General features: G+C 44.2%; 1 protein-coding gene across 1 annotated transcript in view; it reads right to left on the minus strand.

Moving 5' to 3' along the window:
* The window catches only part of HTRA1 (HtrA serine peptidase 1), a 35,909-nt gene that overhangs the window by 13,061 nt on the left and 5,300 nt on the right, over window positions 1-17,548 (minus strand). Inside the window, exons 2-3 of the mRNA XM_061458561.1 lie at window positions 5,005-5,104; window positions 4,466-4,670 (exon numbers count right to left, since the gene is read on the minus strand). Of these exons, the coding sequence (XP_061314545.1) occupies window positions 4,466-4,670; window positions 5,005-5,104 (305 nt within the window). The remainder of the gene's footprint in view (window positions 1-4,465; window positions 4,671-5,004; window positions 5,105-17,548) is intronic.

A 17,548-nucleotide genomic window follows, 5' to 3' on the forward strand; every position in this document is an offset into this window, starting at 1 on the left:
TTATGAGCTATTTCACTTCTATGGGTCCTGAAGACTTCTGGAAGCAATATGTGGGCTTCCTCAGGCTCTCGAGAGGAAGCACTGTAACATCCAGGGACAGATTTCAAAGTGAAATAGCATTTCAGAAAAGCCACGGACATCTGGTGCTCAAGCAGTTTGTTCTTTCAAAGTGTGGGCTATTAAAATATTGATATACAAACAGGGAAGTTTGCTTTGCTGCTTCCTCCAGTTTGTACACACAGAAAGCAAAATCCCTCAGACCACAAAGATACAGACGCTGCATTGCCTCATGAAACCACTGAAGGAATGAGGGCAGAAAGTCTTGTTGATTTAAGCGTCAAACTAAGTGGTTGTTAGTAAGATGGAGGGCAAACCTTAAGCAAAAGGGCTGAGATACTACCACGAGTTAGAGATCGTTCACAAACCCACTACTGCTGTACCATGTAGGGGCCAAATCCGGCCTGGAATACAGAAGGCAGCGACTGGTCACACTGAGGAACAAAAATCTTCAGACCCTGCCATGTCTCCCCTGATATACATGCTATAGCAGTTGGTGGCAAGTGTCTCATGGCTGTTTTTAAGCACTTAGGAAGACGATACACCCCAAAACGAAGGCATTCATGGTGCTCCCCACTTCTGCACTGTCACTGCCAAATCATAGGCACCTGCCACAGAGACCAATTCTGCAGGCAGAGTCCTATTTCCAGGGGTGAACAGGGTCTCCAGGCAAAAGCCATCTTTACCTCCCACTAATTTTTGCCTTCCAGCTTTGATCTGGATGAGGGCACAGGGCTCTCTCTCAATTCTGCCCTCCGTTAATCCTGACATTGTCCATTAAACCACCCAAAAATTTCCTTTCCTCCTCCTGGTGTCTACAGTTCTCAGCAGCTGTATCACACATCCTCATTTAACAAGGTAGTTATTTGTGCTGAGACGAATTTCACAATCCAGGTCTGCCAGCTCGAGAGCATCTGCTTCTTGGGAGTGTTGTGCAATGTTCCTGATGGGTTTCACGCTCTCTGCAGCATCACGTGTGTCGCACGGGATGGGTTATTTCACCAGCCTCTGCCTATGCTGCCAAAGCCCCAGTTTTCCTAGCAAGTTTTGCATGTTCATATCCAAGCTGTCTGCAGCTGCACTGCTTCTTTCTAGTACTGCTGTCTCCTCAAAGCTGTTTGCACTTGGAAGGATGGTTATATTCCATCTGCGTTTACCGCACTTGACTCCAATCTTACTTCCCACTTTCACGAACTGCTGTGTGCCATGACAGACACAAGAAACACAGCTGCCTTCTTTTATAGGCTGTAAAAATTAGCATGTTTTCGGATTAGAATAACAACCCCCAAAATTCTGTTCCTCATTGACTGCAAAATGTTTTTTTCATGGTAAAGAATTTCATCATTACTGTGCACAGGGAAACAGTTCATCCTCACTGGTGCTCAGATTTTACCACCCTCGTTCATATCCTACTGCACTCAGCAAAGCCAAATTAGTTCTAGTAATGTCTTTGGCCAGTTGGTCACAGCGTAAAGGAAACACAACACGCAGGCTGCTGCAAAACCTTAACAGTTTTAGGAATACCCAACTCACAGCCTAAACTCATGCTTCAAGTCCAGTTCTGTTCCTAACCACAAAGGCATTCTTTACCCTTCAGATCCTGCCTTAGCATGTCACACAAAAACACCCCCCCCCCTCAACATTCTGCATCTTTGATGTCACCTTTAAATAATTCATGCAAAAGGAAGAACTTCACCTCTAACTGCAGAAAAATTCTTAAGGATGGTTCCCATGCCATATCCAGACATTTAAAGGGTTATTTGTACCATCACATTGACTTCTTGAGTCATCAAATACATTTCAACGTCAACCAATTATTACCTATGTGATGTTAAAAAGCCACTTTATCAATCTGAATGATAGGAAGGTATTTCAGTACAAAAAAGGAAGGCTCAAACACTGAACTTGACTGGATACAGACAAACATTCCATCAAAGTTCAGTCTGAAAATCAGCTTCTGAGCTGTGTTTCCACTTTAACTTTCTGTGAACACTTAAAATGTTGTAGTTCTAATTCTTTAACTCAAAAACGTTGTGTTTCTAATTCTCCAAGTGCAAAGAAAGCATCATCCGTCCTGTACATAGAGGTGGTTCAGGCCTCACCTTGGATTGGGATTTCCCAATGCCATGTCACTAAAGCCAGCTGGAAAACTGGTCTCCTATCCCAGGAAAAAACAAGAAATATAAGAAGCTTTCCCCATGTCTTCTCAGAATTATCCTGAAGTGCAAGAGGCAAAGGCCATGGGGGAAGAACACACAAGGTTCTACAACTGACAAGACACTTAGCAAGAGTATGTCAGACCCAAGTTTATATCCATATTCTACCTAATTTAGAGCAGAGACATGGTATTTCATCTCCTGTACTCAGATGGATGCACTAAGCTGGCACTAGGAAAGGAAGGCTGGGAGCTCAGCCTCCAGGCACTGAGACGCTTCCCAAAGCTTCATTAAAACCAGCCCTTTTTTCTCGTAGACAACTGAATATTAACAGGTCAATCCCTCCCCAAAAAGAAAACTGTAGCAGATTTGGCTCTAGATACCTCTAAGACAGAAAACGTTTCCTGCCTTAAAGACCTTGCAAATATATATAAACGGATTAGGTTACAATGCTGATGTGCTGCTTGCAAAACAGGGTCAAAACTACATTCAAAATTCAACCGGTGGGAGAAGATGACTACAGCTTAATTACACAGCAGGCACTTTAAAAAGCAGAGCATCTGCCATCTTGCAAGTCGTAACAAGAAACACCAATCCCAGCCCTGTTTAACAGTGGTTTCCACTACAGGCAGCTCATCTGGCTGCATTCCCTTCTTTCCAAGCTGCTGCCAGTTTTCCAGGTTCTCCCTTCCCGTAAGCAGTTTACCAGGGAAATTTTGGAGCCATTTCTTTAGGGTTTCAAATAACATAAAACTTTCTGTCTGCTCTCTTCATAAGGCCTCAAAATAATCTGTCACATCAATTCAACGTCTCCTCTCTTTGACTCACCAGCTTCTCTCTTCTCTGAAACTCACCCTCCTATTGCTTGAAGTCTTCTCACCACCATTTCTACTTTCCCTACCACGTTGTGCTTCCAACTTTAGAGTCACTTTTCCAGCTGCCCTTCAACCCCTGCCAACGCTGCCAGTTCTTATCCCCTTTGTTATTGCAGATCAACTTTTGCTTATTTTAATATAAAAATGAAAAAATAAGTGATTGATAGTTTACACCTCAGGAAAACAGGAAAACACAACATGGCAAAAACCATTCTGGGTACTGTGAAGGTTTTCTGCCATGTTGCTGTTAAGAAGCTTTTAAACAAGACCTAAGTGCTTTTAAATGACAAAGGTGGCAAGGGAGCAGCAGGAGCGCTTCATATCTTGGGTGATCCAAGAGTTCTGCATTAGACGTCTGATTTAGTCATGAACTCTGGCACAAACACTTTTGACCTCGCTGGGGAATAGGCCTGAACTAAAACAACACTGCAAGATCTACACATTTTTGAGTCATGTGTTTCAAATGAAACGTTCTTTCCCATTAAATTAACAGTCCAAACAAGGGAAACCAATATGAGCAGCACCCCAAGCAATCACATGCGTCTAACTGCATCTGCATCACACAGTATTTCAACACAGTACTCCACTTGCACTATGCTGTCGAATGTGCAGAGCTGCATGACAGCCCTTCTGCTGTTACAGCAGGCAGAATAATGCTGACAACTGTATGCTTGAGATGGGGGTAGACTACAGATGGGAAGTTGCATTTCCATTTGTTCAGAAAACCACCTACGGTCTAAGAGCATCTTTCCAATGGCTTCAATTTGCACGTACAAGACTCTTCCTAAGATATTTTCCATTTTAGTCTCTACATCAGTGGTACAGAGGGACAAACGCATCCTCTAAAAGCAATTTGTGACTTCAGTATAGAATCATAGAATAGTTAGGGTTGGAAAGGACCTTAAGAGCACCCAGTTCCAACTCCCCTGCCATAGGCAGGGACACTTCACACTAAACCATATCACCCAAGGCCTCGTCCAACCTGGTCTTGAACACTGATGATCTGGGGATATAGAAGCACAAGACACATCCCTCTATCAGAAACAAGGGAACACACCCATTTCTTATCAAAGGGAAAGTTATATTAGCAAATATGTGTGTGTAAAGCAGCCAGCAAATTAAGTTGCTGGTTTTTATTTTGAGGATACATACAGAAGCGCTACGTACTTGCTTGCACTACACTGAGGGGTGATAAAATTAACCACTGCCAACCACAAACGTGGTGTTTAAAAACATGTCTCCACCTAGCTCAGATATCCTCTATAACCCAGACCACCGAACTACCAGCCTTTCTTCGAACATGAACAACAGCAACAGTTCTGCAACGGAGGATGCTAAATGAAGAGGAATGCAATGAGACTCGCTTTAACAACTCACCTGAGAATCTATTTTAATTAGTGCAATGTCAGCTTTTTCATCAACATCTTTAATTTTAGCTTCATACGTTTCACCGTTCTTCAGCTCCACCTTCACCCGGTTTTTGTTGGTGACGACATGGGCGTTTGTCACTATCAGCCCGTCTTCCGAGACGATGAACCCTGAACCACTGGCAACGGGAATCTCCCTCTTTGAATAAGGAAGTCTAAAAGACATGGGGAAACAAAGGTTTATTGCTGCAAAAAGCTGAAAGATCACAAATCACGAAAAAACACACAGCCCAAAAGAGTTTGGTGGTTTTTAATGCCTTAGGGTATCTGCTGTTACTTGCTATCATTAAGAAGATAACATGCATGCATTAGCTGAACTGTTTTTTTTTTTTACTGCCAGGACTCTTAAGTGATCTTTAATTCTTAAGCATGACAAATATTTATCATCCCCAAACCCCTCTTTGCTATTACACAGCATCAATCAACATTTCTGGCACACTGGCTGTTGTTTTCAAGAACACGAAAATCAGAATGGGGCATCTTGTTTACTTGCGAAACAATTCAATGTGAACCACAGCAGGAGCTATCTTCTCCACCACATCTGCAATAAAGTTGTATTTGTGCCGCAGGCTATTAGGGTGTTCTTGGCCTGAAATAGGAACAGAAGACATGTCATGAGCTCTCCAAGAGACAAGGGAAGGGTCATTGCAAAACACCTGAATTAGAAAAAGCTCCAAGTGGGTATCTTTTTCCTCCTTAAAAGTCATCTGCAGTATAACCCTTGCCCACAGATTTCCCTTCTGCCTCTTTGCACAAGAAGAGGCAGTGTGCTTTATCATTAGGACAAAGGGATCTATGAAGCCTTCTTGTTTCATGTGCACATAACTGGGCTATGAGGCTGTAGCTGCAGACCCCGATTGAGCACACTGCACTGCTGGTGGCTCCCATGCATCATAGAATCCCAGACTGGTTTGTGTTGGAAGGGACCTTAAAGCTCATCCAGTTCAATCCCCTGCCATGGTCAGGGACACCTTCCACTAGAGCAGGTTGCTCCAAGCCCTGTCCAAGCTGGCCTTGGATATGGGACACTGGAGGAGCACAGTGTTTAGTCCACCTCTGTGCTGCTCTTCCTTTGTGAACGGGATTTTGTACTCAGATGTCCCCTTTTCTGCTCTCACCTCTTTTCTGGATGGGCTGCTTAATCTGAGAACACCTTACAAGCTAAACAAATGGGTTCTGTTCCCCTGCCAAATACTCATTCTTACTGGCTTCTGAATGCCGAGGACAACAAAGTTCTAACCCCATGTAAACCTACAGCAGCTCCTGTGCATCAAGTGTAACCTGGGTATGAGGTTTGAGCTGCCTTCCCACTGGTGTCCCCCCGTTGGCTTGAACCATCAGCCTCTGCCTGGTACCCAAACACATTACACATGCTCCACACAACCATACCCAAGGCATCCTTTCCACTGACGGTCCATCAACTCCATAGAAGAGCCAATCCCACCTACTTTGAAGTTACTGAACCACCCTCAAGGCTACAAAGCAGATAGGCACACAAAAACAATGGGACCACAAAGCTCTGCATTCCTGGGCAGTGCTGTAACACAAAAGCTCATGGTCACTGAGTATTCGAGAGAGGTCGGGGGGGGGAATTTTTTCAAAAGCAAGGGGATACCAAACTCCTATTGTGGAGGACAGAAAAGCCGCCTGCATCATCAGATGCCTAAAAATCCATTAAATCTCTGGGAAAAAACTTGCAGCTCTGACACAGCTTCACCTTCTCAAGCAGTTTGGGGGCAAAACAATTTTATTTGTAAATGGAGAGCGACTGAGCAATTGGAACACCCCAAAGAGTTATTCTGTATTTCCCTAGAGGCAAGGAGCACCCTTTGTTTTCACCATTTTATCTGATGCCTCCATCTCGCGTTATAAAAGCACAAGCCAAATCTGTAATTGACTTTCAGATGAGTATGAATGTGCTGTGCTGCTCCCATCCACCCTGGCCATTTGGCTTCTAAATCCACCCAGAGATTAAAGCAGTAAGCAGCTTGTGGATGGCTCTAAGTGATGGTGTAACAGGACGGTTTATCTGCAGTATTGTAGATACACGGGACTACCCTATAACGTCATCCCAATACTTGAATGACCTTCATTAGCTGAAAACCAGAGTGGAAAACTGCACTTTTTCAAGTACATACCAGAGACAAAAACCCATGGCAGGAGATTCGGAGGGCTCATTTGGGAACAAAACATTGCTGCTTGTAACACTAACCAGATATTGGTTTCAGGCGACTTAGCACTGCCCTCGTGAGAGGGGTGGATGCTCAACCCAAACACTGTCTGACTGCTCAAAGAACATGTTTTCCCCCTGTTTATACCCTATGAAGCATCTCAAGGGCTTTCAAATGCAATCAGTCATGAACAGCAGCCACAGCAGTAACCACATAATCTGCTATTCGGTTTCAGATCAGAGTTCAGAGATGTTAATCTGCTTTATAAAGCAGGAACGTCAATCAGGGAACTTCTGTCCTCACCTACTGTCTTCTTCAAAAGCATTCTATGCTTTCTCTGGTTTACACACAAGCTGTTGCCCTTTTATCCCCAAAAGGCATAAGGACTTGACTTGCTGATTGAAAAACATCAATTTACCAAAGGATTTATGTTCCCTTTATTAGCAACATGCACCTGCATTAGCAAATGTACCTGCATCATCACTATAAAGCTGACAACTACCACGAGTGTTTTGGAAAACTGGTAGTAGAATGAGAACTGCAGTTTGGAATTAATCACTTGCATTGAATAGGAGCTTTGACAGATTATCAGATTGGATTAACACAATGCTGGGATAAAACGCCACAGGGCACTACTGTATCCATCAATGTGCTTTTTGATCTCCTCTTATGAAATGATTTCACCTCAGTTTTCTCCTCAGCTGTAGGCATCCAAAGGTCACCTTGGAAAAGAGAGCTCCCGTGGATGAGGGAACTGCACAGAAAACACACAGCTTTTTTTAATGCCTTCAATCTTCTTTTTTTACATGTAGCTATTCAAGAAGAGAAAGGATGCCTAAGCTGTACGTGGTGAGACTACTAACACTTCAGCTCTGAGAGCTGCCTTCACTTGGAAATGGAAGCTCCAAACACCAAGATTTCAGAAGCAACAGTGCTTCATGTATAACCCCCTTCTCCTTGTGCAGTCCCAAACTAAGCCACCCAGTGAAAAGGTCAAAATTTCATACTCTGAAAAGAGTTAGATAATAAATCCTGATTCATGGCATACTGACCTAAAAAGCTTACAACAGCTCGCCACGCCTGCCTGTTGCTTATGTAGCAGGAATTCTTGCATTGTGTAACACCGTTTTGCAACAGCTCTTGAACAACTGCCCATTTAAATGGAAAACATACCTTTTTTTTCAGCAAATAAACAGAAGTCAAAGTACCGTTCAGATGAATTCATTGATGAATGCTAACACGCAAAACACTCCTAGCAACTGGTCTTTATCCTCATGGGACAACATTAAATCTGAAGGCTATAGTAAAGGTATTAATATGCTAAGAACTTCTTCTATCACTAAGTATCATGGGGCAAAAACGACTCAAGACCAAGATGGTCATGCGTGCAGGCATGCCATTTTCCCATTACATATATACTTAATGTTCACCTTAGCTACTTGCTCTTTGGGATGACTGAGCAATGTAGTTGGGAGCTGAGAGGAGCACTTTTACTACAAGCAGCCACTATCTTAGATTTGAACCACCAGCAGGCACAGGCTACTACACGGAAGCCTAAAATGCCATAAAACCACCAATAATACAAACCGGATCTGAGCAGATGTTCATTCCTCAACCACTGCACGGTAGTTTCCAGCCATCACCAACCCCTGTAGGAGGCAGCAGGGAAATTCAGAACTTCTGCTTTCCTAAAACACATGTTTTCCAGCCATACTGCTAGTTCAGGATCTTTAGGACAACACAGTTTGAAGAGTGGAATGAATACCATGTAACACCCTCCAAGTTTTCAGGTTTAAAATGCTGGGGACTCTGCAGTGATTTAGTGGACTGTGCTCAACTATTAAGCAACAGAAAAGCTATAGCTTTAAGGTTTGATTGCTTATATGGGTTTGACTATTTAATCCCCACTGCCTGTATATTCTCATACATAAACAACATCCATCCTGACTAACAGGTACTCCACAAGCATGTGGCCAGCTCTTTAATTCCATACCGATACTGATCCCAAAAATGCAGTTTTCTCAGTTCCAAACTGCTTCTTTGGTATAACCAGTGTTGAATTAAGGAGACTAAAGTCTCCCCAGTTTCCTGGCCCTTTTCCTTTCCACCCTTCTGGAGCCGAGTTCCTAGTAAAGTCTTTTCATTATTTGTGGGGGTTGTGTTTAGGGCTGGAGTTTTTTATGGCAGTTTTTGTGTGTTTGTTTGTTTGCATTTAAATCCTTGAGAGGTGGGCTCGAATAAAGCTCTAGTTCCTAAATACCCTCCAGCTCTGGTGTTCACATCTTTACAGACTATTCCTATTTCTCCTTATATGCTGTGATTGTGTTTTGCACTGCTTTTTATTGAACTACTGCACAACGCCCTAAATGCCCATGAGCATGGTTAAGAAACCTTTATTAATGACATTATAAAGATGATTGTTGTGAATTCAGTTAATGACCAAGAACAGACTTAAACCCCCATAAATAGGTTACAGCATGAAAAATTCCCAAGGCAACTAATTCTTCAAGGACTTCAAAGGTGTGCTGGCTGTCAGACCTTGAATGAAAAGGAGAATCTCTGCCAACTGGCATGAATAGGGCTAATATCAGTAAACAAACTGCTAGGAGGCAAGACAGGAATACCAAGCCATGGTAAAAAGCACAGCCAGTTGTAAACAGCTCAAATAATTTGGTTTCATAAAGAAGAGCCAAAAAGCAAATTAAGATCTGGGTTCTGATTAGGTCATTACTCAAAGTGATGCTTTACTGCTTAGGGCTCAGACATGCTGCTTTTGGTAATATTTTCAGCTAGACTGGAAAGATGCTTTGGAGATAGAAATCTCATGAAAGTAACCTCACCCCTTCTGTTGTGAGAACTGTATTTGCTGCTCTGGAAGGTCTTCTCTCGGTGTAGCTCCACCTCTCATGAGCTTCTCAGTCAGAAATGGATTTTTCCCCCATCTACTTCTCATGTGTTTTCCCCCTCTTGAAGTAGTTCTGCTCCCATTCATCAGGACCAGCTTGGGTCGCTGCCCATTCTCCTCGGTTTCCCAATTGCACCCAGTGCTAAGACATTCCCAACATTCCCATGTCGTCTTTCCAGTGTCTGAAGCTAAAACCAACACAAATATCTTATTCAATGGGACTTTTTATCTTAGATACAGAGAGGGGGGGAAACAGGCGCACCCCAGCAATCACCAGCAAGCCTCTCTGTCGCTTGGTGAGACCACAGCAGATATCACCATGTCCTAAGTCAAAAAGCTCGGATTCAGTCTGGAATCAAGCTTTCCATTTCTTTACAGGCAGCAAGAAACTTTCATTCCCATTAAGATTAAATAGAAAACCCCCTCAACTTGCCATAAAACATTAACCATAGACAGCAGCAACTATCAGTATTTGTAAGCTTATAACTGCTGAAGAGTTTTATGCAAATTATTATGCAAATTGCAGTGAGGGTGCAACACCTTCTCCAGGTTCATCACTATGAAAAGTGCAATGGCCCTATCTTTCCAGGAGAAGGACTCCCATGGTCTGCTAACATCAATGGAGGAAAACAGGGCTTGAGGCCAGGGATCTATGGTTAATCTATCTGTTCCCATTAACTCTATGTCCTAGGTTCAGCAGTAGCAGTCATTTTTCTCCTCCTTGGTAGCTGGTGCAGTGCTGTGTTTTGACTTTCAGCCTGGGAACAGAGCTGATAACACTGATGTTTTGGTCTGGCCAAGGACTTTGTGAGCCTCATGCTCTTCCAGGGAGGAGGGGAAGCCGGGAGGAAGCAGACAGGACACCTGACCCAAACTGACCAAAGAGGTATTCCATACCACAGCACGTCATGCCCAGGATGTAACTGGGAGTGAGCCGGAAGGGCTGGGAGACTGCGGGGTTGGAGGAGGTATCGGTCGGTGCTTGGTCGGGCTGAGGGGGCGAGTTATCGGTCGGCTGGTGCTGAGGTGTTGTATTCTCTTCCCTTGTTATTTCCTTTATCATTATTATCATTGGTGGTAGCAGCAGTGATCTGTGTTATACCTTAGTTACTAAACTGTTCTTATCTCAACCCATGGGAGTTGCATTCTTTTGATTCTCCTCTCCGTCCCTCCAGGAGTAGGGGGAGGGCAAGAAGTTGGGGAGTGAGTGAACGAGTTACCTGATTGGGTTTAAACCATGACACTCTACAATGATCAGAAGTGTGTCTATGGAACCCTTGCTCAGTAACAGAGTACAAGCGGAGGCACCACAACCTCCTAATGTTTATGGGCTAACTAAGCTGCTCAGATTGCTGAAAATCACAGAATCCCAGACTGTTTTTTGTTGGAAGGGACCTTAAAGCTCATCCAGCTCCAACCCCTGCCACGGGCAGGGACCCCTTCCACTAGAGCAGCTTGCTCCAAGCCCCTGTGTCCAACCTGGCCTTGAACACTGCCAGGGATGGGGCAGCCACAGCTTCTCTGGGCACCCTGTGCCAGCGCCTCAGCACCCTCCCAGGGAAGAGCTTCTGCCTAAGAGCTCATCTCAGTCTCCCCTCGGGCAGGTTAAAGCCATTCCCCTTGGCCTGGCCCTACAGGCCCTTGTCCAAAACAGATGATTACTTCCTCCTGTACTTGCTGTTTGCTTAACGTTATATTCATGTACACATCCCCAGGCCTGAAAGAACATCTTGGGCTTGGGATTCTCTGCAGACTGAAGCCAGAAGGGTTTAAGCACTCACGAAACCTCTGGGCTGACAGAACCAGGGACTACGAACACAAACCGCAAGACTGCAAAGTTTTACTTGGAGAACTTCCACCTTCCCAAATAAAACTCCAACCGCTGGGGTTTGCACAAACTCCCATCCATGTCCTATAGGAAAACGCTAAACCTCTGACGCTGCTATGGAAACAAAAACTCCAGCAAATGTGCTTAGTTCACCCTCAAAATGGTGGTATCAGCAAGCTCCCCTGGAGAGACACAAGGAAAAAGTGATGTATGGGAATCACAGAACATTTCCAGAACCTACTGTTTTTAAAGAATTCAGCTGCAAGCCTAAATATTCCCCTTCCTATTCAAGGAGCAATTGTGTAATACACCAAAAAAAGGCTATTATGCAATGAAAACACCAAGAAAATAAGAAACAACCTTCTACGCATCATAGAGCAACTTTTAGAGTGATGGAGAGACTTGAGAGGTCTATACCACAGCACCTTGCTAATAATTGCAGTATTAAATCAGTTATTTTTTCCCCTGTATAATCCAAGGAGAAACTCAAAGACGCTTCACAGATTTCTTAGGAGAAAATCCGTATTACTGTGACATTCCCTAAGGCAAAAATATTTTCTTAGCACTAAAGAAAGGGGAGATTCCAAGCATTTTATTCTTCCCAATAGTAAAGTGTCCAAACCTGGTATTCACTTAAAATACTTCCTGCAGCAAGAACCACTGCCAGATTAAAGTGAGGAATTAAAGTAAAATCACTTTCTGGCACAAAGGCAAACTTGGAAAGGGAAAGTAAAGTCCATTTTCATCATCATCATATTTAGATGCTCAGCTCTTTCTTGATGACTTTTAACCAGGTCACACGCAACAAAGATCTTGCAAGCAACAGGCTTTGAAATCGGCATTTTCCCCGCTAATCCCAAAGCCTGAAACCATTAATTTTAGTCACTGATTTTAAACAAACAGAAAACAAGCTGCCAAGCTAAACAGAACCGAAAATCTGCATGGAGCTGGTAGAACAGAACAGCTCTCGAACTGATGGCGACCCAAAACGGTTTTCAGACCAGTGTGTGCTCGCTCACATGGCACGTTTGAGTACAAAACTGAAGGAGAATAAATTGCACGGTTTAGTTGATATTCTCAAGAACAAAAGCTGATTTTACTCATTTTGAGGGAAAAGGGTGTGAAAGTGTAGGCAAAGCCCACCGGCTGCAGGATGTTCTTGCTGGGGGTGCAGAGGCTGCTGTGATGCACAGGATCTCTTGGTCTCAGTGTGCACTCTATTCCCATCCTAGCCACAAATTAATGCTTACCCTGATCAGCGTTTAAGAGGGTAAGTTATGGAAGAAGCAAATGTATGAACAGGCAAAAGCAGACAATTGTAACAAGAATGAGCAGGCTACATGAAGAGCACAACACATACACAGCTCTTCTGCACTTATAAAACAACCAAAAAGAAGGATTTGAAGATAAGTAAATTGTAAAGCACAGAGCTTTCAGAGAACTTTGGTGCAGCCTCTTTGGTCCAGCTTCGTTCTCAGTATGAAACAGACATCTTCGGTATCCAGACCCAATGTAATTCAAGGCTTTCTTGACACTGAAATTGGTCAGGGGGCAATGTGCCTGCAGCTTTCTTGCAGCACGTTCCTATACGACTTCAGATTGAAACTTTATTTCTTAGCCAAACGGGAACTTTTCTCACTTCTTGTCTATAGGGCAGAACAAGCAGTAAATGAATCAGATACACAGCATCTTCTGTTGCAACTCAACCACTGAATTGCTAGATAGAAGTCAAATAGTCAAACCGTTCTGCAGAAGGAGGAACACTCAGGACATGTGCGTCTTGGTGTAAACTGTGTTACTCAATCTCTATGCAACTTGTGCAAAGAAATTAGAACACTTAGATTTATCTTTAAAATGGGCATAACCCCTATTCCATCTCACAGGAACAGTCTCGGGCTTCAGCAACCCCTGCAGAACCTCACAGGGAGAAAATACATCCATAAAGCCTCTCAGAAATGCCAGAAATTCTTCTGCATCGGCTGCCCTGCAAATAAAGTCCCAACATTGCAGCAGTAGCGAGCAAACGCAATAGACTTGCAAGCTGATGAGGCTCAAAAGCAATTCAAGCATCAGCAGGGAGGGCAGGAATCCAGAGTGGAGCGACAGCTCCATCTAACACAACAGGAAACTGCGATTCCTTCTGTAAACACCAGCGGTGAGGTGGGAGGAAACCAACCCGTGCATAAACAGCCAGCCCTGGAGCCCCGGGCCGGAGGAACGCAGCCCTGCGAGGTGGAACACGCTGTTCCCGCAGCACCATTGCCATGTTAATGCGATGCTGAGCCCGGGCTCGTTGGAGGAGATGACAAATTAATTGCGAGCCGGCGGCCCTGTGACAAAGATGCATGGCTATGGGTGGCCACGCCAGCAGACTGGGCTGTCTGGAGGATGAGGAGGGAAGGCAGGGTGCAGGAGGATGCTCAGGGACCAAAAGAAAAGGGTGAAGAGCAATTCAGGAGACGGGTGAAGAGTGCTGAGCTCCAAAACATCGTTACCAGTAGTCCTGTCTAAACTGGAAACACTAAGAAATATAAGTCAGGTACTTGTGGAAAAGAGTCTGCCTGATTTCCTGCAGGGAGATGAAAAGAGGATTTCAGTCAACAGGTTAAAGCCGTTAGAGCAGACGTCGTATTCTCTGCTCTGCTGAAGGCTGAAAATACAACAGATGAGTCAGGAATAATTTCTCCTCTCCTTTTTCCAGCCCTGCTCAGTTTACGTCCCTTCCAAGTCGGGTCATCACCCTGCTCTACCTCCCAGCTCCACTCATCACAGGCAGGGAACCAGCAAAACAACCTCGAAATGCCTATTAAGTAACAACAACGTGGTGATTCCTATATCCTACTTGCATCCAGCAGCTGCTTGATCTTGAAAACTCCTTTTAACATTATAAAACCATTAAGGTCTCATTTTAAGTATGTGAGAAACTTCCCCGCTGCATCTTTAGAAGAAATCCCTGCTTAAGAGAGATTTAGTTTCAACTTCCAGGAACCCTGCTGTGCAGGCACCAGGGAGTAAAAACAAGTTCTTGTTTTCATGCTTTTTAAACATTCTTTTTCTCTAAGAAAGAAACCTAAAAAAAGCCTCTTCAGATGCAAGGCTAAAAAAAAGCCACCGAAGATGCTGCTCCTCTGCAGCTGGAGAAGGCATTGATTTCGCCACTGCTGTGGCAGTGACCAGAGATAATACACAGAAGGATCAAATCTATCTAAAACCCTCAAAACAGTAGTAAAACATACACACCCCTCCTAGTCTGGGGCTTCACAATTGTACAATACATAAACCCAGTGCAACTACATCACAAACCCCACAATATCTATGTATTGAACAAATCCCTCTGCACCTGGAAGTATTTTCTACATCTGTCCTAAAGAACCACTCTTAAGACAGTCCAGATTTAATGTAGACATTAGAAATCAGTGAGTGGTGGGGAAACAACCCTGGAGGAATGCAGACAGCACTTCTGCCATCCTATTTTGAGAGCTGCAGAAAGGAGGTGGCACTGCCACTGGTGACACAGCCACTATCACACAGCGCCCTGCTCCCCTGCATGTATAGTTTCTCCTGAAAGGTTATAAGAAGTGCAGGTTTCTATTTCACCCTCTCAAATATGCATATTTCTATGCTATTTAGAGTTCTAATTGCTATATTCACAGCTCCCTATAGACATTTACACAGTGGCTTTTTAATCCACACATCTATTCTGCTTTATTTCACAGATGAGAGTATTTGTTGTCTTTTATTTGTAAGTGGTTTCTGCCTGCCCACTTTTACTGTCTGGATACAAATGAAAACAAGGCTTAGCCAAGCTTTACCTCTATAGATAGAGGTCTACATGCAGACCTCTGATGCACAATGGGCAGACAATGCCAAACAGCGCATACGTTGCCCTGGAAAAAGGTATGAATCATCCCTTTACCACCACAAAGGGTGAAGTATGAGATTACTGGGGGGGGTGTGTTTATTTTGAGGGAGGGATGGTGGGAGGGGAGAGAGTTGTTTGGGTTTCTCTTCCTCGTCAGTGCTCAGGTCCTCCCACTCCTTTCCCTCTCCAGAATGACTCTCCGCAGATGCGGATTGACAGATCATCGATGCTGTTTGCAGACAGAGCCAAAACTAGAGTCTGCAAGTTTAAGAAATAGAGTAATGGAAAAGAAAAGTCATGGAAAATGGAGCAGCAATGCTGGCGAGGGGCAGAGAAACGAGCAGGGCCTCCAATGCTCGGTTTGCTCTCAGCTCTGCTACTGGCTTAACTGGCTGACCTTGAGCAAAGCTATTTATCTTCCTCTGCCCTAGATTCACTATCTGTAACGTGGGGTAACGACATCGGCCTCTGCATAAAATATCGTGAGCTTCTGCTAATGCTCTGCTGAAGGAACTACTTCAGATTTGAGGCCACTGGATAACTTCCATGCATGGTTACTACATGTAATATGCATTGTTATATCCATCGCTTGTTTGTCAATAAAAATGCATGCAAATCCAATTGCTACCAGAAACACAAAGTGGTTTTGAATTATAATCACTGCAGCTCTGCCTCACTGATACTTCATAGAGCCATAGAATGGTTTGTACTGGAAAAGACCTTAAAGTTGCAACCCTCTGCCACAAGCAGGGACACCTTCCACTAGAGCAGGTTGCTGCAAGCCCCGTCCAACCTGGCCTTGAGCACTGCCAGGGATGGGGCAGCCACATCTTCATCAGCAAAACTGATGCTATGCACTGCTTGTCCCTCCTTCCCACCTCATCAAAACCAGGCAGGGAACTAGAACGACTGAGAAACCCTGATAGAATGTGATGGGGGGAAATGACAGATGTAAGAACAGTTTGGTTAACTAGGAACAGAAAGTAGCATAGCAATGCCACTGCCCTAGCACTGGTGCCATTAACTCACCACTGCTTGCATCAACAGGACCAGCTACCTTCCTGGTGCCAGGCTGCAGTTACTGTGCAATAAAAGCTAGCGGATCTCCTCACACATCACACACATGTACGTATGCTGTTGCAGTGCATGTCCATGCACACATTCTTGTCTCCAGCAGCAAGCTCCTGGCAGATCACTCACAACGCATTGCGCAACCCAGCTGGCTTCTGGCCTTGTGTTTTGTCTTATCAGGGCACCAGCGTATCTGATATTAACCCAGAAATTCCAGCCTGTTGAGTTGCCCGATTCATCTCCAGTCACTAAAACGTGGCAGCCAAGATCTTCTCAATTCACTAACCCTTGAAATGAAATACCAAGTTGAAGATACAAGTCTCCTGTACCTACAGGTGTGAGGTCAACATCATCAGTTAGTACAAGACCAATGAATTCTTTTACTGCCTTTCAATATAAGGAAGTTGAGATTTATTTTTCAGTTGTATTCTCTCTGGGAATCACAAGGACCTGTATCGAGAAGGCAGAATAAAGCCTGTCTTTCTTCCTATGTCCTCAACACAGCCTCCAGAATAATACTAGATACTCACATGGGCCCAGTTACAAATGCTGTGGGACTGACTTACTGCCAAGTCCAGCCCGGGATCCTAGAGGCCCCAGCAGTTTATGGGAGTGAGGAATGACCCTGTTTGCAACAAAAGTTAAGCTCCCCAGCACCCCATTTCTATTTCCAAAGCTGCTTTCCTCCGCTCCAAGCACACACAAATCCACGTTTGAAAAATATTTTCCAGCTTCTCCCATTTCTTGGATGGCAAAACCTTTCCTTTAACTGCTCCATCACATCCGAACTCCGCTTAATAAGGCTCCTGCTGCTTACTCACGGCTTTAAGTATCCCTTGTCCAGTCCACAGGTACCCTTTAAATTTCAAAGCCCAGAAGATGAAAGGATTGAATCTTTCCTTGTTCCAAATCTGTATTTACTGACCTGACTGTTTGAAGTCTAAAGACTACAGACTGACTGCTGGCTCCCCAGGAAGGAAACCTAGATGTGGAGAGGGGAAAAGGTGAGCTGCTTCAGACAAACCACTTCTTACAGCTCCCTCCTCTCAGAGCCGAATAGTTGGCTTTGGAAAAGCTTTTTAATCCCACACTTGGGAATTGGTTCTCTTCTGGAAATATGTTGCTATTTATTTCCATTGCCTTCAGCTGTCTCTTCCTTCCCTCCCCTCCTCCTGCTGCTGCAAAAGAGACTGAGG

Source organism: Pezoporus flaviventris, unplaced genomic scaffold, assembly GCF_033815535.1.
Source record: "Pezoporus flaviventris isolate CSIRO_AGI_PZ_B2104156 unplaced genomic scaffold, CSIRO_AGI_Pfla_v1 ptg000029l, whole genome shotgun sequence".
NCBI lineage: Eukaryota > Metazoa > Chordata > Aves > Psittaciformes > Psittacidae > Pezoporus > Pezoporus flaviventris.